Source organism: Lissotriton vulgaris, chromosome 2_1 (genome assembly GCF_964263255.1).
Source record: "Lissotriton vulgaris chromosome 2_1, aLisVul1.2, whole genome shotgun sequence".
In the NCBI taxonomy this organism is placed as follows: domain Eukaryota; kingdom Metazoa; phylum Chordata; class Amphibia; order Caudata; family Salamandridae; genus Lissotriton; species Lissotriton vulgaris.
The window spans coordinates 942726530-942750734 of record NC_141687.1 but is presented as its reverse complement, the minus strand read 5'-3'; the positions used below and the strand labels follow the sequence as shown (position 1 = coordinate 942750734).

The following is a 24205-nucleotide window of genomic DNA, read 5'->3' as shown; positions in this document are numbered from 1 at the left end:
GCAATCCCTTCTTCAAGGGCAGTGGACTCCATGGCAGACCAACCAGATTCATCTTAACCCTCTCAGACAGCAAGTAGCTGCTGCTTCAACACTCCCTGTTTCTCCTTGATCCAGCTGCAGGATTTGCCTGTATGCTGTCATCCTTCACAGATTTCTTCCTGGAAGCTTTGTATGCAAATTAGAAAGGCTGGGAGACACCCCTTGGCCCAATAAACTGTCACAGCACCTGGTAACTCCCACTTTCCTTGGTGCAACTCTCACAGTCACCCATGCAGCTCCTGAGATCATCCTTTGGTCCCAGGGCAGCGGACTCGATTGGTATCACTGTCCTGATACAGGGTACCATCTCTGCCTTTGGTCCCAGATGCAGATGCCTCTGTGTGGACAGTTCTCCAGTATTGGAAGTTTCATGGATTCACATGTTTGAACCTTCCCCATCGTCGAGCTTGGAGTCCCACAGTATCATTACAATAAAGTCTAATGTTAAACATAGCCCTTAGGTTGTAAACGTTTCCACTTATGTTACCTGTCCCATCATTTGAAAAGAACCAAACTCTAACTCTGTGGCAGTTTTGGACTTCCTCCATGTCACATAACAAGACATACTTTTTTTCTTACAGCATTCATCCTCGGGCTTGTGAAGCTGTTTGACTAAATGCTCATTGTAGTCAAACAACATCCTTTGCATGAAGTAGAGCTCACAGCAATTCCCCTAATAGTTTTTCATCACTGTATATGATATGTTATACTTTGATGCCTTTTTAAAACAAGCATTTGTAATGCAATAGGTTTTGCATTACTGTAAGTGTGAGCTATTGGAGCTAGAGGAGGTTACCTGCAAAACATAAAGAATAATATAGAGCATCCCATGCCCATTGTTTGACTAGCAAATGTGTACTCTAATTGTTGTCCAGTTTCAAATGCAGAATTCATCACATGTTTTCTCCACTTGACCTGAGCATTAATCGATCCTGATTAGCTGCCATTTTAGCCCCGCCCCATTGATTAACATTAGCCACGCCCCTTCATTTGCCATGTTAGCCCCCCCCTGAAATTAAGACCTAGTTGCGCCCCTGCTCCTCATCCATTGTTCTGTTCTGTCATTCACTTTGGTCTTCCACACAGAATACGACAAGGGGTCAGTCCACTTCAGGCATCGGCTAACTTCACTGTGAGGCCTGGTACTCTGCCCTCTCACAAGGAGCAGATCAGTACACAAAGTAGATCCACTTAGGGCCATGTGGAGAAGTGTGGCTCAGGGGTTAGAGGCGGCAGACCCGGAAGCTGAGATTGGCCCTGGACCAGGGTTCAATTCCCTGCCTCGGCGGGTCTTGGGCTCAAAAATTTCACGGACTCGATAATTCTCACTCCGGTGCCTTCTCAACTCACGGGTTCACACTCTGCGACTCTGAAGCCGTGACCTCCAGGTGTGCCCATCATAGATCTTCTGCCAGCGTTTCTCAAGCAGTTTAAAACAAAAAAAACCCACCTAAATGCTGGAAAGCTTTGAAGAGCTTCAAGAAAGTTGGTTATATCTTACAATTTAGCCATCGCTTCCATGGCACCCCTTAGCGTCCCACTCTCTACCCCACTTTACACATTGAAGACCATGCTGCCCCACCCCACTTTCTACGCTCTCCAACTCCCTCGTCTCGTTTCCAACTAGGAAAGTAAGGGGCATATGTAGAAGCCCCTATCGCCACTGGAACGTCACTTTTTCCGACGTTCCTGTGCCGATAGGGGTTTGCCTTATTTACAAGGCATCATTAAGCCACTTGACGTGGCTTAATGGTGCCTTCTAAATAAGGCCTCCTTTCACGCTATCCGTAAAAGGAGTGGGCAGAGGGTGTTGCGGTTGGCGTTCCAACACAACACCTATTGATTTTGACGCTGCCCCTTATTTACAAGGGTGGCTTAAACAGGAGCAGCTCCAAAATTAAGACCAGGGAAAACCTGGTCTTAAACTTGGTGAAACGATGAGAAATGCTTTATTTCTCCTTGTTTTTTTGTTTTTCACGTGTGCTGCCTTGTTTAACACACATGGAACAAGCAAATCGCCCTGGATTGTTTATGTGTAGGAAGGTTTCCCTTCCTTCACATAAACAATCTTTTTAAAAAAATGGCATTTTGTAACTTCCATGTGTGCTGTATTAAGCAGTACACATAGAAGTGACAAAACGGCATTTAAAGATTGTTTACGTGCAGGAAGGGACACCATCCTACACATAAACAATCTTGCCCTGCAGTCAGATACTTGCACTATGGTGCAAGGGCATCTGCGTTGGCGCTAAGCTGCCAAACTTAGCGCCAGCGCAGGGGGAACACAAGGTCGCACCATATTCTTGTAAATATGGTGCAGCCTTGCGTTTCTTAAGTGGCCGAGTGAGGCGTTGAGCCGTGAGGGCTAACGCCTCACTCTGCCACTTCTTTGTAAATATGGCCCAAGGGTTGGTGGGATCATTGTGAAATCGACTCGCACCGCCTCAATTTCATTGACTAAGATATGGCCCTGGTTAATATAAATTAGAATGTGCCCAGGAAGTAACACGAAAAAAACCGAAATCGGTGCCTTTCTAGAGACCTGCAGTAGGTGGCAGTGTCAGACTACTATGTTTTTTACAAGATTCTATGAAAAATAGTGTACCGTAGCAATCGTCAGACCAGCCATTGCAAGGCATTCAACACCACCTTCAGGCTACAAGAGCATGGATGCTGGACAACCAGCATTGGGGTCATTGGCTGTTGCTTACCCACTGCAAGTATGTAATCTGCTGATCACCTTAATTATATCTTTTCACTTTTACCTGGTACTTTAAATGGGCAGGTACTGTCCAGTACTGAGTACCTGCACTTCTTTAACTTTTTAACCCTTCAACGCTCTTCTCTGCACTGCACTGCTGCAATACATTTAATGGGAACGTACCGCCATTTCTCAGGAGCAAAGATGTACTCCAAAAAGTGAGTGCCTGCCCTTCTATATTTCCATTTAAAACACTGATTTTACCAGGCGATGCAAGCGGGTGCAAACCGCCGATATCTCAGGGTTAAAGTCTGCTGGAAAATGTGAAATTATCAGGAAAATCTGGCCTTGAAATATTGATTCGCACAGTAATTCCAAATGTTTAATGAACCTTGAGGGTTCACTGTCCAGCCCTTTATTTTGCCCATGCCCAGATTTACTGGCCTCCCCGGGATTAGTAATTCAGAAAGTGGGGAAATACCTACCTATTTCCCGGGCCACGGGTAGTGAGGTCACTGGTGTTCAGTACCAGGGCCGGACTGGCCACGCTGGTACTCTGGCTTGTACCCAGTGGGCTCCTGGCTAGTGGATGGCATTGGGAACTGGATGGGCTTCCATACCCCAGTTCTTTACTAGTGCTGCTTTTGGTTTCCAATTCCACCCTCACTACAGTCACTCAATATCACAAAACCTCTCTGCCTTTTTCTCTTCACTAGAACAAAGGGGTAGATAAAAATAAAGTCACTCAGCGCAGCACCCAAAGAGGCAGCGCTGCGTTGCATCACAGGGAGGGAGCAGGAGAGCGCCATATCCTCAGAGGTATGGCGCTCTCCACCCTCTGCTTAGCGCTGGCGCTCATTTCATTTGCCGAGTGCCACGCACACACCTTAGCGCCATAACGCTAGGGTTTGTGTGTGAGTCTAGACTAGGTTTTGTAAGGTAAGGGTACCCTTCCTGCACAAAATACCATGCCTAGGCAAGTTTTGAAGCTTTTCCCTCTTTGTATGTATGCTGCACAGTACTGTACATATGCAAAGTCAAAACAAATTGAGAAATTAATACATTCCTCCTGTTAACGCCTCCTTTGAAGTGTCATTACTTTTGGCACAAAACCCTGTCTACAGATGTTTTGCACTGGAAAGTAAATGACCCCACAAACATTTTGTACTGGTTAATGCCACTTTCGTGATGTGAACCCAGCGCAAAATGTTTGAAAATCTACCCCAAAGTGTTTGGTCCTGATGTGTGCCTTTTAAAGGAAAGGGAGTCTCGACAAGACCGTGACAGGCGGGAAGTGAGGGAGAGAGATAAAGAAAGAAAAAAGGATTGAAAGAGAAAAATATAAACAGTCAGAGAACGAGACAGAGAGACAAATGTTAGATATAATGAAAGGAAAGGTAGACTTAAAATGAGGGAGAAAGTTAAAGTGAGAATGGAAGGTGAGAAGCAAGGTGAACACAGAGAATGGTATGAGAGCAGACGGAGGGTAAACGGAGTGGAACTGAGACGGGGGGGGGGGGTCCTGGAGTTGAGGCGTACAAAGACTCAGAAAGTAAGAGTGAGAACGATGGAGAAAGAGAAGTGGGCAGGGTGAGAGAAACACATAGTGTGCCCGAGAGAGAAAGAAATAGAGTGAAAGGGACAGAGAGATGTAAAAGGAGAGAGAGATACAGAGAGCCCCGTTGGTGGTAATGGAGCTGAATATGTAAGTCTGAAGTATTCTCTCATCTATTTCAGAAGAAGTGTGTGCAAAAAGGTATGAACAGTGCCAAATGTGTTAATTATGGAAAATATTTGGTCTGGAAAAGGGCATGAAGTTAAAGAATGCGCCCCACGCCCCTTAATGCAAAGAAAGTTGTTGACCTCTTTCCTTTCCTCATATTACCTTCTAATCACATAGGGGCATATTCACAAGCCCTATTGCCACCACAAAGTCACTTTCAGTGACATCATGGTGGCAATAGTGGCCTCGCCTTAACGTGAAAGGGGTTCCACTACAACACCCATTGTTATTTACAGTGCCCTCTATTCACAAGGGCAGCATAAATAGGAGCTATCGCCAAACTTAAGATCAGGAAAACCCTGGTCTTAAGTTGGAGATTAGAGGAGAAATGCGTTATTTCTCCTCGTTTTTGCATTTTCTATGTGTGCTGCCTTGTTCAGGACACATGGAAAATGCAAAATGCCATGGTTTGTTTATGTACAGGAAGGTGTCCCTTCCTGTAAATAAACAAACCTTTTTTTAAACATTCCGTTTTGTAACTTACACGTGTGCTGCATGAAGCAGCACACATGTAAGTTACAAACTGGCATTTTAGGTTTGTTTATGTGCAGGAAGGGACACCTTCCTGTACATAAACACACCTCCCTGCTTGCACCAGAGTTCAAGGGTACCTGCATTGGTGCTCAGTTGTGAAACTTAGCACCATCGCAGGGGGAAAAGCAAGGCTGCTCCATGTCCTTGTGAATATGGTGCAGCCTTGCTTTTCCGAAGTGGCTGAGAGAGGCGTTCAGCCAAGAAGGCTGACTCCTCTCTCCGCCACTTCCTTGTGAATATCTCCCATAATGTATGGATGCTAGAAGGCTCTGCTAGCTTTTGTAAAACTACTGTGCACTATTCTCTGTCTCAGAGACGTTTGAGAGCATGTTTATGAATTGTCGTTACCTGTGCAGTGGTTTTAAAAGCTTTAATGATGTTTACAATCAATTCCTGAGCCACGAACCTCCTGAGACAACCGCAAGTCTCCTGCAAGCATACAGTGCATTTAGGGTGAGGGGATGAGGCATGCGACAATTAAGTAAATTACTCTGGTAACATAAACGGATATTGCTGTTCTCTGGTTTTCAGATGCCAGTGAGTTTGATACACTGATTGTCTCAACGTCCAAACTGAGCCATCCCACTTCTGACAGACCCAAAATGGCAGGGAAGCGGCCGCCCAAAGCCCACAATCACTCCCCGCAGGTAAGTTCTGTCTTTTCTTTTTGACAGGTTGCCAAAGCTCCTTTCCTGCCTTCTTTTCAGGGCCACACTGCCCATTCTGCAACTCTGGAATTTCCCAGTGGTCTTGCGGGTGCCTTCAGAGCAGGATGGGTTGCCATGCCCCAGTCGGGTTCCCATGACCACATTCTAGTAAAGGTCACATGTAATGTGGGCAGGTTAGAACAGTTTTGCTAAATCTGTTTATTTAGTGTTCAGTCCTTACCTGCCTCTTTTTTATTTTTGCTAATGCTTTTTGGATGTTATTAGTTCACCCTCTGTTTCCAAGTGCACATGTAGCGCTTCGTCCTCATAAAACATACATGCACCACATTCTTTTCAAGATGGCCAGACAACAACCACAACAGAGAACACACTATTTACCAGGTACCACATATTTTTTTTGTTCCAATTGTTTTTATTAGGTTTTCAAAAAACAAAACAAGGCAAAACAAAGGAAGGGAAAAAGATTGCCATACAGAATTGTAGCCAGAAACCTAGGGGCCCATTAGGATGGCGGGCGGATCACCCCGCCAGGCTGGCGGTAACCACCTCCGGCCTGGCAGGGGCGATCCGCCCGCCATCCTGGCTGCAAAGACCCGCCGCCATATTAACATGGCTGGGGAGTCTGCGGAGGACAGAAAGACTGTCCGCCGCTTTTCGACCGGGCGGTAAAGGGTTTCTATGGTGGCGGTGTCTATCAGACACCGCCAGCCATATTAGGATGGGACTTTTTAAATGCCTTTCCGTGGCGGCAATGCCGCCACGGAAAGGCATGCGGAGTCTGCATTGGGGGCCCGATGCAGGGCCCCAGGGACTCCGGGGGGTGCACATGGGGGGTACCTATGGTACCCCCCAGCAGTTCCATGCACAGCAATGGATAAGGCCCCCCAATATCTGAAATCTATTGTCCAACTGTATGTTCCTCCTCGTTCTCTTCGTTCTGCTAGTCAGATTAAATTTGTGGTTCCTAGATACAAATTGTCTAGAATAGGCGGTGGCTCTTTTTCTTATTTAGAACCTACCTTGTGGAACTCTCTTCCTCTGTCTTTGAGAAATGAGCCTAATTTTGTGCTCTTTCGTGGGATGTTGAAGACCTGGCTCTTTAATCAATAGGCCCTTCTTCCGGATCTATTTTTTACCTATGCAGGCGGCGCCGGGAGACCCTTGGGTAGCTGAGCGCCTTATAAAATTAAATAACAACATAACATAACATAACATAACAGCATGGCAGGCACCTCACTGTTCCTGCCATGCTGTGCATGGAAGTGCACTGCATGCCTTCCTGCGATTGTGGCGAGCGGTGCTGAGTGCACCCCCTGCCACAATGGTAGGAATGCAGGATGTGGGGTGCATCCTAATGCCAGGCACGGGACCCCCGCCCGTATGGCGGGCAGTCCCTGGTACTGCGAGGATGGCGGGCGGGCAAAGTCCGCCCACCATCCTAATGGGGGCCATAGTGTACAGACAACATGTGCAGAGTCCGATGACCCTCTATAAATTCACTCATGAGAAGTAAACAAACAGTTTCCTACGGTCAAGTATAGGGGGATTACAACCAAAGAATAACACATTTACTGGTGACAAGCATGTGTACCACACATTTTACAACTCCGATTGCAATGAGCCATCTTCTGCATGAGGCAGGAGTACTTTCCTGGATTTTTCGGCCGCTTCTCTGAGTAGATGTTGTACCCAGCCTACATCTGCATACTTTCCCTGGTTGGTTCTCTCCATTCTTCTCTGATAAGTATTATTTTCACTCCGTGGGTTGTGGTCCACCCAAAGGTAGACTGACTTCCATCTTTTGTTTTTGTGTCTGGTGCGGGAGTGTGTGCTTATTTATGTTTGCTTGCTTGTGGGTAGGCTCTTTGTTGTTGTTCTGTAATGATGGAGAATTGTGAAATTCATGTTGTGTTCATTCATATATGTGACTCATGCTTGCCTCTCATTGAGTTGGACCGTGCAAGAGGGCATCTGAGCACACACTGTGCTTATTTGTTTTGTTCTGGTGTTGTGACTCGCATGTAATCCTATCTGTTCGCTGTTTTCTGTGGAGGATGCTGATGTGTGTTAATGTGTATATTATGTGTGTTTTCCTATATCTGCTGCAACTTCACCTGTGGGTAGAGCAGGGGTCTGTTAACGGGGAGGCGTCCCCCCCTGTCTCACCCCAGGGGGGCCTCAAATGAATCTGGGGGAGGGTGCAAGGCTCTGGCCAAAAGAAGATTTATGCTCATATCAGTGCTTTGTTTTAAGCAGACAAAATTGATCAGCAGTAGGCGCTCTGTAATGGGCCATCACTAACACATTTTGTGATTTATATCCTAGCTGGGATTATGTGTCAAAAGAGAAGGTGCACCAAGTATTCTTCAGAACTCCAACCCATTTTTCTATTAATAACACTGTAGACTCTGCCTGACCAGAATAGTATGTTTGGTAATCATGTATCTGATTGCATTTTAATACAGTAACAGAACTTAACTGCAAAGTTTAAATAAGTCGAGACATATTTAAACATTCCCAATTTAATAGAAGAATTGTGAATAATTCTGATGGGGGCCCCGTGATTTTTTTCCCACTATAGGAGCACAACATTAAGAAAAATGAAGACCACTGGTATAGATAGTGTTGAAATATAAGTGTACTGTGTGGACTGAGTGCTTTAGGCAGAGTGAGTCTGAGCGAGGGCCATCACTGCTCTTAATGGGCACTGGTACCTCTGTCCTAGAGAGAAAAGGGATATACATGTTACGTGGACTGTGTCCCCTTCTCCTTCATAATGCTTCTGGGAAGCCACTTCTGATCCTTAGTGTGTGGTCCTTCCATCCTGTCCCAGTAGGCCTAGTCAGAGCCGCCTGTACAGACAGGCTCCCGAAATGCGAGCAGCTGCTAGAAAGTAGTTATCCTCTTAATGTACAAATCCGGGGGATCAGACGCTAAAGAGGGGCTCCTTGCAGTCTGAAGAAATACTAGGTTGTCAACAGCACCCTCGAACTCTTACTCACTTACTCTTACCACCTAGCATTCTTTCATATTCCAGAACAACGAAGAAAAAGTAACACAGAAAGATCCCAAAGTGGAAGAAGTGGAAGAGAAGCCAAAATCCAAGGCTCCAAGTAAAGTCAAGGTAAAGTTTGTAGATTAGGTTCTGTGTATAAATATTAAAACTCTTTTATAATTGTTGGAACAATTCTGGGTTGTAGGCGACTTGCAGTGTTCTTTCTATATTTGGTTCTAATAAACAGAAGGCCGGCCCTGGTCAGAAAATCAAATACGTTAATGAGCACAGCTTTCTTCTTACAAACCTGAGGCCGGCAGCATAGGTTAAGCAGCTTATGTATAAACATAAACAATTATTTTAAAAAATCGCCTTCAGTACAGTAGCTTAACAGTCAATAATGTTGGCTGCATGAAAGGTCATAGTGTGGATATTTAAGATGACAGAAATGCAAACGTTGCCTAGGACTCAGTGGGTGTCGCAATAGGAATCAAAAGGAATAGGCACATATAGGCCGAGCATGTCAATCCTCAGAACTCAAAGGAAAGAATTCGGATAAAGGGTGCCCACAATGTCAGGATAGGAGGAGCGTCACGAGTCCATGGACAAGGACAGTTTCTTCATCCCCAGGGTAAAACCCTGCTTGTGCAGCCATGAGGTATGGTCTGAAATCCTATCAGTGCCCCACAAACAGAGTATGACCTGACGGGCTGCCCCCAGGGCCAAAGCCATTTGCCTCCCTCTATAAGACCATAACTGGTAAGTCAAGGGGTTCGGTAGTCCCAGGATGATGTAAACTGGAAACCTCAGGATGGAAGTACTGAAGGCAGAATCCATATCCTTCAGAACTTGTTCCCAGTATCAGGTACGTTTCGGGCAATGCCATAAAAGGTGGAGCAGCATTCTTGTGTCCCTACACTCCCGCTAGCATTCCTTTAAGTTTCCTGCATTCCATTTTTGAAGTCTCACTGGGGTAAGATACCAGTAAGAGACAATTTTATATACAGTCTCAGTACTGGACAAGTTATAAGCTGTGTGGTGTGCTCTATAAAAAATGTCCCCCATTCCTTAACAGAGAGAGTTCTGCATCCCTTCGCATGTGTCACTTGGATTTAGTCATGGACAGTTCCCTTCCCAGCAAGGCATAAAGTTAATTAATGAGGCATTTGTCGTTCGATTTGAGGATAACCCATTTCTCAAACGGGTCAAAAGCCATCCCGCCATTGTCTGTTCCTGGATCCTGTCACCCAATGTCATAGTTATAAGTATTGTGCACAGTTTGAGTCTGCTATAAGTAGTCAGCTTTTAGGTGGTCAATGGGAATAAGAGGCAACACACCCACTTACAGCCCCCATCCAGCAAGCGTCAAAAAGTTCTGGTTCCATCCCAGGGAAGAAGTCCAGGTCAGCTAGAATTGGGGCCAAAGGGGAAGGAAACTTCTTCAGGCCCACCTTAACTGCTATGGAATCTGATACCTTAAGTGTGACGCTTGTCACCAGGGAGGAGTAAAGGCCCCAGGTCCTATTCTCACGGGGAAGCCAGACTTCCTTCCAGATGTTGGTACCTGCAACTGTTTGATCCATAAAAGACCAATGCTTATCAGATAGTGGGCGGTTCCATTCCACCAAGAATCTAAGTGGGACGGCTTGGTAGTAGAGGAGCAGTAGGGGAACTGCCAAACCACCCTCTTGTTCCATATGATAAAGCAAGTGATTGTAAAAGCGGGTTATTTTACCATCCCATAGGAATTTGTTGATCTCCAATTGGAGGGAGCGGATGGCGTTTGGGCAGGGGATAGAGGCAAGTTCTGAAATACATATATTCTGTGCAAGAGGATGGTTATTTTGACTACCGCCGTTCTGCCAATCCAGGAGAGGCGAAGGCGGCTCCAAATCACCAGTTCTCCATGTGTTAGAGCGGTAAGGGTTTCATAGTTGGCAGACACTGTTTTAGGGATAGTCCGGGCTAGCAAGATGCCCATGTTGGGTATGGAGTCCGTCACCCATCCAAAGGGAAAAAGGGACCACAAGGCATGTTCGTGAGGGGGAGTGACTGAGATGTTCCGAATCTGAGACTATTGCATATTCACTTTGAATCCCAAGATATTCCCCAAAAGTGTAAAGTTTGGTTACCAATGCGAGGAGTGAGAACATCAGCTCTGTGATGGGCAAAATGACATTGTCAGCATACAGGCTGATCAGGTGATGGTCACCACCAAAGGGAATCCCAGTGATATCCAGGTTGTCCCTCCGCCGCTGCGACAGAGGCTCCATATACAAATAAATGCTTCTGACCCATTTGCAAAACCTCTCGCCAATACCTAATTTCTGTAGTGTTACAGAGAGGTAAGGTCAGTGGACACGGTCAAACACCTTCCATGCATCAATAGAGAGAAGCAATGCCTCTCTACACACCCTATGAGTCTTTTCTTGAAGGTGCAGAAGGCGCTTGGTGTTGATGCCACACTGGCGGGGTGGAGCAATAAATCCCACTTGGCTCGGCTCGATCAGGCCTGGCATTAGTGGGTTAAGGCGGTGCACCAAAATGCAAGTGAATAACTTTGCATTTACACTCAAGAGGGAGATAGGTCTGTACGACTCACAGAGGGCTGGATCCTTACCCTGTTTCGGAATTACCAAAATAGTTGCCTCCAGCATGGAGTCAGAGAGGGAGCCCAACTCAGCAAAGGAGTTATAAAGCAGAGAAAGCAGAGGTGCTAAATCCTGACAGAAGGTTTTGTAAAACTGTGGGCTAAAGCCCTTCGGCCCTGGAGACTTCATAGGTTTTAGGCTTGCGATGCCCAAGATCACCTTTACGTGGATTAGCTTTTCCAAGGTCAAGGCTTTGACGTCAGGCAGAAAAGTGAGGGCAACATTTTGGAGATATCCCAAGGAATCTCAACCAGGGCCATTGGATGCTGCAAGGGAGAACCGTCAATGGCCTGAAAGGCTGTTCTTAGTTACTTCTCTGGCCAGACCTCAGTCGAGGAACCTGTATGAATCATCTTCCCTGATCCCAAATGTACTTTGTTACTGAGGTGGTTTGCCAACATGCGCCCACAACAATTACTCCATATGTAAAATATATGCTTAAGGAGGTTGCTGACCAAATGCCAGTTTGCTATACTGACAACAAGCCATATTCTTGCCCTGCAGAAAAGTAATCACCCTACAGAAAAGTGATGTGCCAAATTCTTATAAACACCAAAAGAAGACCCTGCACAATAATAAGAATGTTTTTAAGCATGTTGTTAATATGAATGCCTAACACAAGCATTCATCCTTCTCTGTTTCTCTACAGGAGCCAGATCAGGCCTCTGCTCGGTCGCCAACACCAGTAAAGGAAAGTGCCCCCATAGACTCACCACAAACGAGCCCCAGCCAGCCTCAGAACAAGAAGACACAGCCTGCCAAGACAAGCTCAGGAGTGTCAACAATCAAGCAGAAGGCAGGAGTGGAGCTGGGAAACACAGTCACTTTACTGGACCTGAAATCAGAAATTCAGTCCCTAAGAGTCCTGATGGAGGCAATGAAGACACAGTATGAGTAAGTCGTGGTGCGCTGTGAGCATGCTGGGAGGTTAAATCCTGCCATTGGTAATCCGGAAGTGTGTGTATCGTGAAATCATGAAAGTTTCTGAAAGATCAGAGGTTCTTCTCTTACTAGAAATCATGGAGCGCTCAACATTCCAATGTTCTAATAAGGATTAACTTTGAGTAGAGCTGCCCCCCGGTCTGCCGTTTGCTGCTGCTCTGCCCTTGCAACTGTGGTCCCAGGGGTCATGAAGGTAGTGGCAGGAACAGAAAGTAAACATTGGTCTAGGGTCCTTATATAATTGTTATAGTTTCTACTCTTATCTTTTTCAATCCAAGGGTGTCAAAAATTACCTGATGCCATTCTCCCTCCCCTTCATTTTTTTTCTGTGCCAAAGTCTGTTACAGAGACGAAGGCTCAGCATTGAAAGACTATTGTTAGTTCTTTTAAGTTTAAAAAGCTTTATTAAACTAAATAAGCAATGTAAACACCAACATAGAATAAAAAAAATAGTAGAGTTAAAATGAGAGTAATAAAATATACCAATGAAGAGAGTATCCCCAAAAGGGACCCAAAAACATTACTAAGGAAAAAAGCTTTTAAAGATTTTTGTTTTAAGGGAGGAGAAAAGGAAACACGAAAAAGAAAGGGGGAAAAGAGAGAAAGAAAAGAAGAGGAGGAGGAAAGTGAAAAAAGAAAAAGAGAAGAAAAGATGGGTATAGCCTAACAAAATAGCTTATACATTTGGATAAAAATACAATAGAAACAACATTAGGAAGATAAAATAAAAGAGAGTAGGGTGCATCACATGGTAGCTAAACTTCAAACAGATCTAGAAAGAAAATCGGTGAACGGCATCCATATTAAATCCCTTTTGATTAATAAAGTGGTTGAGGTGGCAAAGGCATGATCAAGTCTATGATGATGGCAAAGCAAGTTCCACCAGGCATTGTAAGATAGTTTGGAAGTGTCCTACCAGTTGGTGGTGATGACCTGGAAGGAAATTGCCAAGGCAAGGTCTATGAATTTACGAAAATTACAATGAACATCCCAAACAGGTGAAGAGCCACCTAAGAAAATGTGTACAATTTCAAAAGGAAAAGTGGTATTTAAGATTTTGTTCAATTGCGACCAAACTTTCAACCAGAAAGAGTTAACAAGAGGACAATAAAAAAACATATGCATGAGATCAGCAGTATTATGAAAACAATACCAACAAATTGGAGTCTCAAGTAATTTGAATCTGCATAAGTCATGAGGTGTAAAAAAGAGTCTATTATAAAAAAAAATAACATGTGTGTGTGGTACTGGCGGAATGGGACACAGTATGTATTTTAGACCAAATAGCATTCCATATCTGAAATGAAAATTCCTGAGCTAGGTACTGTTCCCAGAGTAATTCAAGTTTAGTTTTAGTTCTAGTAACGTTGGAGAGAAAAAGTGTCTTATAAATTACAGCTGCTTTAAGGAGAAGTGAAAAATTTGGTAAAGAGAGAAAATGGGGGAGATATGGGTAATGAAGATTGCTGTGAAATGAAAGCAGTGAGAAGAAGTTTGAAAGCAGGATTTTGAGGGGAATGTGCAGTGGAGATATGGAAAGTGTCACAAAGCTGAGAAAAAGTAAGAAATGTGTTGTCTTTGAATATTTGAGTGTAAGTCATAATGCCTTTAGCAATCCATTCCTTCCAAAATAGCGCTTTGTTATTAAGTCTAAGGGATTTATTATACCAAATAGGAGTAAGGGAGTGTAATTCGGCTTGCGACACAAAAGAGCGGTAAAGAGATAAAGAGAGTGCCTTAGAATGTTTGAGAGTAGGGGCAAGAAAACGTGCCGGCGGGTGAGTGAGACGAATAGCATTAAGGAAAGAAAAGGGAGCAATTTGTTCAAGTTCCAAAGAACTCCAAGCAGTTATGGGGAAAGAAACAGAATCGCCCAGAAAAGACCATATCTGTTTAAGAGTGAAAGCGGAGTGAAAGCGGGAAATATTGGGGAAGTTTACACCACCCAAGTGTTTGGGTTGTTGTAAGCGAGAAAGAGATAAGCGAGCCTTACGATTTTTCCATAAGAATTTGGTTAGCAAACGGTTTATGGATTTAAAAAAATAAAGTGGGAGAGAGATAGGAAGCATTGAAAGACAAAAATTAACAATAGGAAGTAACATAATTTTGACTGTTGCAAGTCGACCCCACCAAGACAAGAAATGGGGAGACCAACCATTTATAAGGGAAGTAAGTTTGTTGAGAACATCTTTATGATTAATTCTGATAGTTTCCCTGATGTATTGTTAGTTCTTAAAGGGGTTGGGAAACAAATATTACTAAGGACGGAGCCACGAAGAACTTTCAGATCAACCATATATCTGATTTATTGTAACAGTTTTCCATGCACCTCTTCACGCTGGTGTTGCCATCACCAGGAAAAGGTTTGTCAATATGATGTAGTCTTCCCGGTTAATGATATTTCAAACTTTGAAATGCCAACAAAGCAAATGAGTTATATTTTTTAAAATGCTTTGAACCATTTTATCATATTTATGTCAAGTTTAATAATTTTCATTTTTTTGCCGTCAGAAAAGAAAAGAAAAAAAAGAAAAGAAAAAAAAGAAAAGGCTGTCCCACTTTGCTGGTAATCAAACCTGTGACCAGCAGAATGCGCACAGATCTCAAGATTAGGGGGCCGATTATGATGGCGGACGAACCTGAGTCCGTCCGCCACCCCAGAATAGGAGGGACCGTCCGCAGGGGCAGCAGCGGTCCCTCCGTGCAAATTAGGATGTGAACGCCACCCTGGCGGTCACATCCTGTATTTTTAACATTGCGGCGGGTGCTGCTTGAAGCAGCAACCGCCACAATGTTAAAAATGTAAGCTGTGCATTTGCATCCACAAAGCGCCAGGCACCGCGTGGTGCCTGCCACTTTGTGCACGCAAATGTACCCCCCATGTGCACCCCCCACCTCCCCTTCACCCCTGGGGGCCCGCAACGGGCCCCCAAACACTAATCTGTATGCCTTTGCATGGCGGAAATGCCACCGTGTGAAGGCATAGTACTCCAGACATCCTAATATGGCTGGTGGTGTCTGATGGACACCGCCAGCCATGTTAGTGCTTTTCCGCCGCGGTCGGAAGGCTACCGCGGCGGAAAAGCTGCGGACGGAATGCCAGACCCACCAGCCATCCTAATATGGCGGTGGGTCTTTTGAGGCTCCGCGGCGGTTATCCTGCATCCACCGGGCCGGCGGTGGCTTCCGCCGGCCAGGAGGATGCGGGAAAACCACAATCATAATAGGCCCCTAGGTGTTCATTCCACTGAGCAGGCTTGCAAGAGGCTCATTCCAACTTGAGCACAAATCTTGGTACAGACACTAACTACCATTTAAGCACCTAGAACACACTCTTTTGCCATTAGCCTGCACGATTTTTGCGAAGTACAAATTGGTGAAAATCATTCGTGCAAAATGCATGAAATCTATTTGCTTACCTCACAACGGGGAACAAAAAATAATATAGCCTTATAGCCCGCCGTAGAGGGCTATACCAGCTATTAAAGGCCCTCTCCAGCGTTAAAGGCCCCGAGCCGAAGGTGATGGCCTTTAACAAGGGAGAGGGACTTTAATAGCGGTATAGCCCATCTACGAAGGGCTATAAGGCTATTAGAACATTCTGTCACTAGAGGACAGAATGTTCTAACAAAAAAAACAAAGCCTTTTGGGAGCGTGAGGGGATTGGAATCCCCTCAGGCTCCCTGAAGCCTTTGTGCACAGCCAGAGCTGTGAACAAAGAAACATTGGAATGTTGGAGCTCCAGGCTTATACCAGCCATTATAAGCCAGGAGCACTCCATTGTTTTCAATGGAGCTCCCAACATTCCAATGTTCTAATATGTGATAATCCGTCTCCGGTATGTTGTTAAATACCGGACATCCCTGTGTTGGAGTAACTCCCCAGTTGTTTATGAAGGTGCGTAATGGCAGTACTCCATACCTAAACTGTAAATTTAGCTTTTTAGCAAGGGCTGGCTGAATATCATCAAGGGCAGGGTCTAACCTATATTGCTGTTTTGTCTCCAAGTATACTCAGTCAATGCACCAGTCGCAGAGCTCCCCTGTAAATGGGTGAGTTTGTATTCTCTAAAGCTCTTTGACAGGGCCTTCCTATATGTTGTCTGACAGCTTTCTTCAGCACTAAACCAAAGATCGCCCATTCCCATAGCTGCTAAAGAATTTTTAATGTAGACCAGCCATGAGATTTTGCTAGCTCCCGGTAGGGTTAACACTTCCTTCAACTCTTCTCTTTAAGCAGCTAATTCTGGGGTCCTGCAGAGGTGTCGAAAGTAAAGAAGCACTTGATAGCAGGAGGGTATCGTCGGCGAACATCAAGACTGGTACCTTTCAGTTCGCCAACCTGGAAGCATCTATATCCCTCACTGCAATCAAGGCCTCCATTAGGCCATTATTAAAAAGGCAGAAGAGGGTCGGGCCAGCACGCAACCTTGTCTTACACCTCTGTCTATAGAAATGGGATCAGTAAGCTCACCATTTTTTCCATGCCTGATTTGGACAAAATTACATTTGTGGAGCCGTTTCAGCTGGTAGCAGAGATACGGAGGGCCTGCAAGTTTAATGAAATGGCCCACAATTTGTCCCTGGGGATCAGATCAAATGCCGATTTTAGGTCCACAAAGATCAAATAGAGGCTGCCACCCTCCAAAACACTGTCTTCCAATGCAATAGTTGTAACCTAAAAATGTGATCTATTATGGACATTCTCGTTCTAAAGCCAGCCTGAAAGGGGTTAAGAATAGTATACTCCTCTATCCAACTCTGTAGTCGGCCAAGCAGCACTTGTGCATATATCTTCTGGCTGACATCTATGAGGCTGATGGGGCGATAGTTGGCAGGAAGGAGTGGTGAGACCTTTTTATACCAGGTGGAATGAATCGGCATTAGACAAAGTTAGCCCAGCACACTTTAAAGGTCAAATAATGAAAATTAAACAGTTTTCAAGATGCAAATGTATTCCAAATGAAGAGTCGATGTTATGTGGTCGTGTTAAATTCCATCCTTTATTTTTCTTTTTTTTTTAAACGTTTTGCAACCGCCAACGCGTTTCGTCCTTTACACAGACTTCTTCAGGGCTCGCAGTATGTATTTGTAGCGCTGTCATAGGATTTTGCGTATGTATTTAAGACCAATTAAACTTTTAAAAACAGTTAACTCCTTGAAACTATGGTCTAAGCGTAGTCCAGGCAGCACAATCTTCAACATGAAAAGGCATTGTATGCGCGACCACATAACATTGACTCTTCATTTGAAATACATTTGCATCTTGAAAACTGTTTAATTTTCATTATTTGACCTTTAAAGTGTGCTGGGCTAACTTTGTCTATTGTGGGTTTGGAAAGCCGGTTGGGTAACGACTGGCTCCCCAACTTTTGGAGGTATAGGGGATTGTGCCTCAAGCCCCTTTTGCACCTTTTGTATTTGATAAATAGGGATATTAGGACTTGTGCGGGTATCTGTGCTTTGATCCCCAAAAACCTGTGTAACTTGGAATAAATCGGCATTCCCTGCAAGATAACATTAAACAGGGTCCATAGGTACGGAGCCCAGATATTAGGCTCATTACGAAAAAAGTCACCAAGGATCCTATCTAAGCCTGGAGCCTTAGATGGAGTTACCCTACTTAAGGCATCCGTTATCTCTTTGAAAGAGATTGCAGGAGCATCAGAGCAAATTAACTGGGAATGGGTGCACTCATTTGTGGATATCCCTGCATCACCCTCTGCCCTTTCATACAAGGACTCAAAATGGGCCTTCCAGACTTTTGACCCTATGTACGGTTCAATTGCCATATTGCCCTCTGGACAGCCAATGTTGACTAAGTTAGAGAAAGTCCTCATGTTCTGAATGCTTAAAGCAAATCTCAGGCTCTCCCACTTGTCATCTTCCCAACATCTTTTTGCCAGTTTAATAATGTTTTTATAAATTATCCTCTTATCTTTTATTAGTAGCCTGGCATTATATTTAATAGCTTGAATGAGTGCTTGCTTAGCCTTACGGCAATCTTCATTATACCAGGGGTGCCCAGAGGACCCCTTTTCCCTTGATCTTTTGTCAGGGAAAGCAATATTTGCCATGGCAGTTATTAAACCTTGATGGTTTTCAGCAATTTTGTGGAAGGCACTAGAAGAGTCAACAGTTCTGCTGAGTTGGTTTACAGCCTTGAGAAATGGGAAGACAATTTGGTAAAGGGAGGTTTACTTTTCTTGAGATTGACAAATTGCCCCCCATCTGACTCTCCTCCTACAACTAGTCAGAATGATCCTAGGAACAGTTAGTGATTGGCCTTCAAGTGCATTCTTAGGACATGGCGGAACCATCTCAAGAATCAGGGCGTTATGGTCACTATCTTATCGAGGCACGATCTTAAAGCCTATTACCCGGTGCCAGGATTTAGTGTCCACCAAGATATAGTCTAGAATGGAGGCACATCCCAGTCTGTTGTAAGTATAATTTGCTAGGGAATCAGATTGTGTGCGCCCATTACACGCCCTGATAGAGTGGTTCAATGTGAGAGTATTCATTTGAAGTCCCAATGGGGTCCAAGCCCGGGTTGCTGGAATGGCCCAGTGCAGGTCCTCCTCACTGGGGTATCCCGCATTCAGGTCATTCAAGGGCTCATACTGACAATTAAAATCACCGCCAAGGATCACCAAGATATTATTGGGGATAGTGAGCAAGAAGGTTGTCAGTTGATCAAGAGTTGAAGACTCATGGCCGTATCCAACTGGAAGGGAATAAACATTGATCAGAGCGATTCTGAGCTTAGCAGGAAAGTTAAGAAAAAACACAGAGTATATCTCGGGAACTTGTCTCAACCTGTTTTGCTGAGCACCCAGGTGTACGGCAACCTGTGCAGAGTTCCCCTGCTGGTCTTCCCCTTCCCCCACATGTGGCTGCTAGGCTAAAGGCCGCGTAGCCTAGTCTGTGTTTATCCACCCTAGGCCTGGTTTCCTGGAACATACAAATTTAGTTTTGTTTAATAAATGCTCCCCACTCGGGATTGTCCAGTTTGGAAGTGAGGCCAGCAATATTCCAGGATAATATATGGAACTTGGGTGCGCCATTAATTTGCTCTGGGGGGCGACTGGGCTCCTTCACCAGGGGCTTTGAGCCAATCTCAACAGTGGAGTGATCGACTATGGGGATTAAAAGTTCTAAAATCGTCAGCTGATGGCCTTTAAATGCCTGCGGGGGCCTCGGGGGTGTACCTGCCATGATACGAGTACTAGAAGCCCCTTGTACTCCCTTACTTAGGGCACTTCCCTCTCCCTCACCCCCCTTGGTGTCATGTCCTATTTCCTGTCTAGGAGGAACAGGACTCTGGGACGGCGCCCTCCATTCTATGAGATCCCACTGTGGCTCCCTCTGTTAATTTAGTTCCATTGTCATTTGCTGTGCTGGTTTTAGTCAATCTACTGATTCTAGTGATGCAAATCTATTTGTAAGTGGAAAGTTAAAAAATAATGGGCTTGGTTGGTCCTGTGCCCAGATAGTACTTTGCTTGGTCTGTTGTCTGGTACCTGGCCCTTGCATAGTCCACAATCTATTTTCAGACACAAATCCCAGAGGGTAGAAGTAACCCAGTGGGAGTGGCCTTATGCCCCCACCTGCCTTTGTTGATTACAGTCTAGAAGGGCCCTTACAGCCCGAGGATTTATAAAATTGATCTCAATACTATCACCGGATATATCTTTCGGCCTTTGGCCCACCCATCCCACCCTTCGTGTATACAGAATTTCACCTGCATCTTTGTATGAGAATTGAAGCTGCTTGGCCAGCCAAAAAATACATTTATTTTTTAGTTCAAAGTGGGATTCCCTTTGCCCCCTGTTGAGTTCCGGTACTCCAGTTAAAATTATGACTTATGGTGTGGAGTCCAAGAGGAGGTTAATGCATGGTAGGGCTGATCTCCCCTCTGATACATCTGTTCGTACATCTTGCTCCTCATTAACTCTATTGATTTGGCCCGATCGCTGCACATTGTTTCCAGCTGTTGGCATTTCTGGGCAATGTCTGTGCTTCTTACCAACCTCCCTCCCCTGCTGGGCCCCTGGCATTGGACACTATCCTTTTCTGTTGACTTATTAGGAATAATCACATGTCTGTTTGCATCCCCCTTATTGTTCTGGATTTGCGGGGCCGGGCTCAGGTTAATTTCAGGGGGGTGATCAACCCTGGGATGGAGAGACCGGGTTTGTGGCACTCGCTGCTGAGGGGATTCCCCCATCCTTTGGATTGCTTCTACCTTGCCTACATGGGTCTCAACCAGAGTTGTAAGCTTATCTACCCGGGTAATTAAAACGTTCAGTTTGTCCTAAATAATTTATTTTATTTGTAACTGTAAATCCATCACCAAGTTTGACACCCAAGTTGGCTTTTCTATACCTTCAATTGAGCGGCCACCTGTCCCTCCCTTCCCCAAGTCACCATTCACTGTAGGTTCCGTTACACCCTTCTTCTGTTTAATCCCAGCCTTCATGGCAGGTTTGGCTTTCCCTTTTTTTCCTGGTGTTGGATGGAGTATCCTCTATAAGTACGTCCGTGGTGGGTGTGTCATGTACCAGAACACGTATCCTGGACTGAGTCTAGGAGGAGTCAGAGTCTGCAATTGACCGAGTAGGTTGCATATCAGGGTTAGGGTGAAGGCTTGGTCCGGTGTTATCGATAAGCTTCTTTCAGTCAGTTTAATTTCAGTTGACCCCACCCCTATAGTCCTCTGAAGCATCTTATCAGTAGAGTTAGGCTGATGAGTTGTTGGTGATTGCATGATTAAAGTTTGTTTTTTCCCGGCACAGGCACATTTCCTCATTATTACTGATTAACGTTATCGTGAGCGAACTCCGCATTCTGCCTTATCAATAGCTCCAATTAGAAGAAAAAGAGCCAGAACATAACCAAGACAGCTCAAGAGCTACACACTGCAGGAGACACCCACATAAGGGGGGAAAAACAGAAGCAACTGCCAGGCCTTACTCAAGATAATAAGGCAATTACGGTATATTAGGACCCACATTAAGTTCCTGTCTGGGAAATGGTTCCATGGGCCAGTAATTTTTCTGTGAGTACACCTAAGGGGGGTGGCCCAGCCCAGCCTCTGATGTGCGCAGACAGGCCCGTCCTCGGCCCAGACTTCGCCCGGGCATTGCCCGGGCACGCCCGTGCACGTCCCACGATGCGGGAGCCCTGGCTGCTATTTGGCCACCTTCTGACGCGTAGAATGACATGGGAGGCAAGCACACCGCACAGCAGCCTGGGAGGCGAAGTCCCGCTCCGCTTGCGTTGGACCCTGGCAGGAAGTCAGGTAGGCGGTGGCAGCAGCTTTCTCCTTATTCAAAGACCGCATTGCAATCAGAGAAACCTTTTGACAACAGCTTTCACAGTTTTTCTTTTTCCTTTGCGGAAACCAAAATATGTTAACGTTCTTACTGGCTGCTGGATGATGCTGTTGGGCAGAAAAGTCCCACTATTTAAAACCCGCACATTACCTGTCACTTGGTTCAGAAGTGTAGCTGTCCGAATAGTTGAGGTTCTCCAGTATTAGGGGTGTCTTTCATAGATTCACATGCTTGAATATTCCTCGTCGTCGAAGTGGGAGTCCCACGGTACATAAAATAGAAGTAAAATATATATATATATATATATATATATATATATATATATATATATATATATATATATATATATAAAATTATATAATTATACATATACATACGAAATGTAATGCATAAAAAATATATATAACGTAAAGTTAAAAGTACCATAGAACTGAAAGAAGGCCCATAGAAGACTTAAAGGGAGAATTCACTTTAGTAACATATCATAGTCATTATAATAGTTCACATTCCAGCCAATCAGGCAACAGCACCCTCTAGAACCTTCTCCTCAGAAGCTCAAGCCCTCAGATTTTCTACCGCACGTTGTGTGAAGGGAGTCTCCCTGAGCTCTGGTCAGTTTCTTCAACTCTTTTGCTTATTTTACTCTCAATATGTCTTCTACTAAGAAATCGTTATTGAGAACTTGTCCATCCTGTGGAAAGCTTCGCCTTTTTCATGAAGATCCTCACAGTGTATTTACTGTCTTTACCCAGACCATGAAGTTAAAAACTGCAAGTTTTGCAGGATCTTCTCCTCAAAAACTTTAAAAGATAGAGAGGCCGGTCTCCTTCTGTGGCTACAGAAGTTGAAGACTTCCGAAGATCCTGTTTCTGACATGGAAAGCGTGTCTTCTTTCCACTCTAAAGCCTCTCTTAAGCGTGGGTCAGAGACTGAGGTGCCTTCTCCTTTCCTGAAGAGTAAGAGGCTCGTCGACGCTTCTAAGTCTGTCTCCCCACGGGATTTGCCTGCCTCCTCGCCTACGGGATCTGGTTCTCTGGTGTCGCAATCCCAAGCTGTGCCCTCGTCATCTTAAACAGGCGCCAGCTCGTCGACGGGACCATTGACTCGTCTGTCGACGACTACGAGATCCGTCAACGCTGTTCCGACATTGACGACAACGTGTTCTATGTCAACGAGGACTTCGACGACGTCTACCTCGTCGTCGGCGCTTCACGAGGTGAGGCCTATTTCATCTATTCCCAAAATATCGTCGACGGCCGTTAAACCTGTCTCGTCGACGCCTATGGCGAAGAAGCTTTAGTCGACGAAGTCATAGTCGACGCGCCCATCGTCGACGGCCACATCTTCGTCGACGGCCAAGACCTCGTCGACGGCCAAGACCTCGTCTACGGCCAAGACCTCGTTGATGACCAGATCTTCGTCGACGGCTGCATCCTTGTCGACAGTTACCAGCCCTTTGGCGACATCCTCGTCGACCGTGCCGTCTACGCTGACGATTCCAGCTTCGTCGACGACTGCCTCGCCGACGGCGAAATCCATGTCGACGTCTTCCTTCTCCTCGACGGCTCCATCGACGGCACGCAAGACTATGTCGTTGAAAACAAAGGAATCTACCGCCTCGTCGACGGGATCGTCGACGACACACCATTCACTTGCTACTGCAACTACTTTCACAGTGGTCAAGCTTCAGTGGTCAAACGCCCAGTTCCACTGAGTCCTATAACTGATGCTTCTACTCTTCCGACGCAATTATTTGAATCGGCAGGAGATGATTCTGATGACGGTTCCTATGTGAATGACGTCTTTCGTCAGGCGTCCAGTCCATCCGAACTCAATATAAAGTGCCAAGAAGATGATGAAGATTATGAGGAGGGGTGTGCTCTCTTTCCTGTTCATGAGGCTCACTTTGCTGCTCCTTCTGAGGAACAAATGATTCAGATACCGTCCTCATTGGTGTCCAACTTGCAGCATATGTTGGATGATTATAATCGCAGATTCCCTCATTCTGCTCCTATTTCTCCAACTGCTCAACCTGTACCGCCAGCATCCGTCCATACAGAGACACCGAGTTCGCCGGTCTGTCCACAGCAGAATACTGATGAGGATGCGGATGTGAACCAGGACACTGATAAGGAGGTAGATAACGTCCTCACAGATTGGGATGATTATAGAGCACAAACACCATCTATGCCACCGACATCGCCTTTGCCTTCCCCGCCGGTGGACATCGGAAGCTTTCGTAATTTAATGGTACGTTCTGCCAAACGTTTCCATTTAACCTTGGAGATGCAGCAAACGGATTGCTTCCTCTATGATTTGAAAGATCAACCCCTCAAGCAAACCCATACCATCCCAATTATTGATTTTATTTGGGAGGAAGGTCTCAAACTTATGCCACAACCAAATTCCATCCCTGCTGTCTTGCCTCGTCTGGACAGAAAAATACAAGGCGCCTGCAGACTCTCCAGGATGCCTTGTTTCAAACCCTAAGGCGGATTCTGTCGTAACGCAGGCTGCCCAGAAACGTTAGACAAATCCAGCCACTCCACTGACCT

The 24205-nt window shown here is 45.3% G+C and overlaps 1 protein-coding gene across 3 annotated transcripts in view; it reads left to right on the top strand.

The window, feature by feature from the left end:
* The window catches only part of MNMIP1 (manchette microtubule inner protein 1), a 211602-nt gene that overhangs the window by 169315 nt on the left and 18082 nt on the right, over positions 1 to 24205 (top strand). For all 3 annotated transcript variants that reach the window (XM_086956470.1, XM_086956468.1, XM_086956469.1), the window contains 3 exons: positions 5589 to 5704; positions 8763 to 8849; positions 12021 to 12265. In XM_086956470.1, the coding sequence (XP_086812596.1) occupies positions 5589 to 5704; positions 8763 to 8849; positions 12021 to 12265 (448 nt within the window). The remainder of the gene's footprint in view (positions 1 to 5588; positions 5705 to 8762; positions 8850 to 12020; positions 12266 to 24205) is intronic.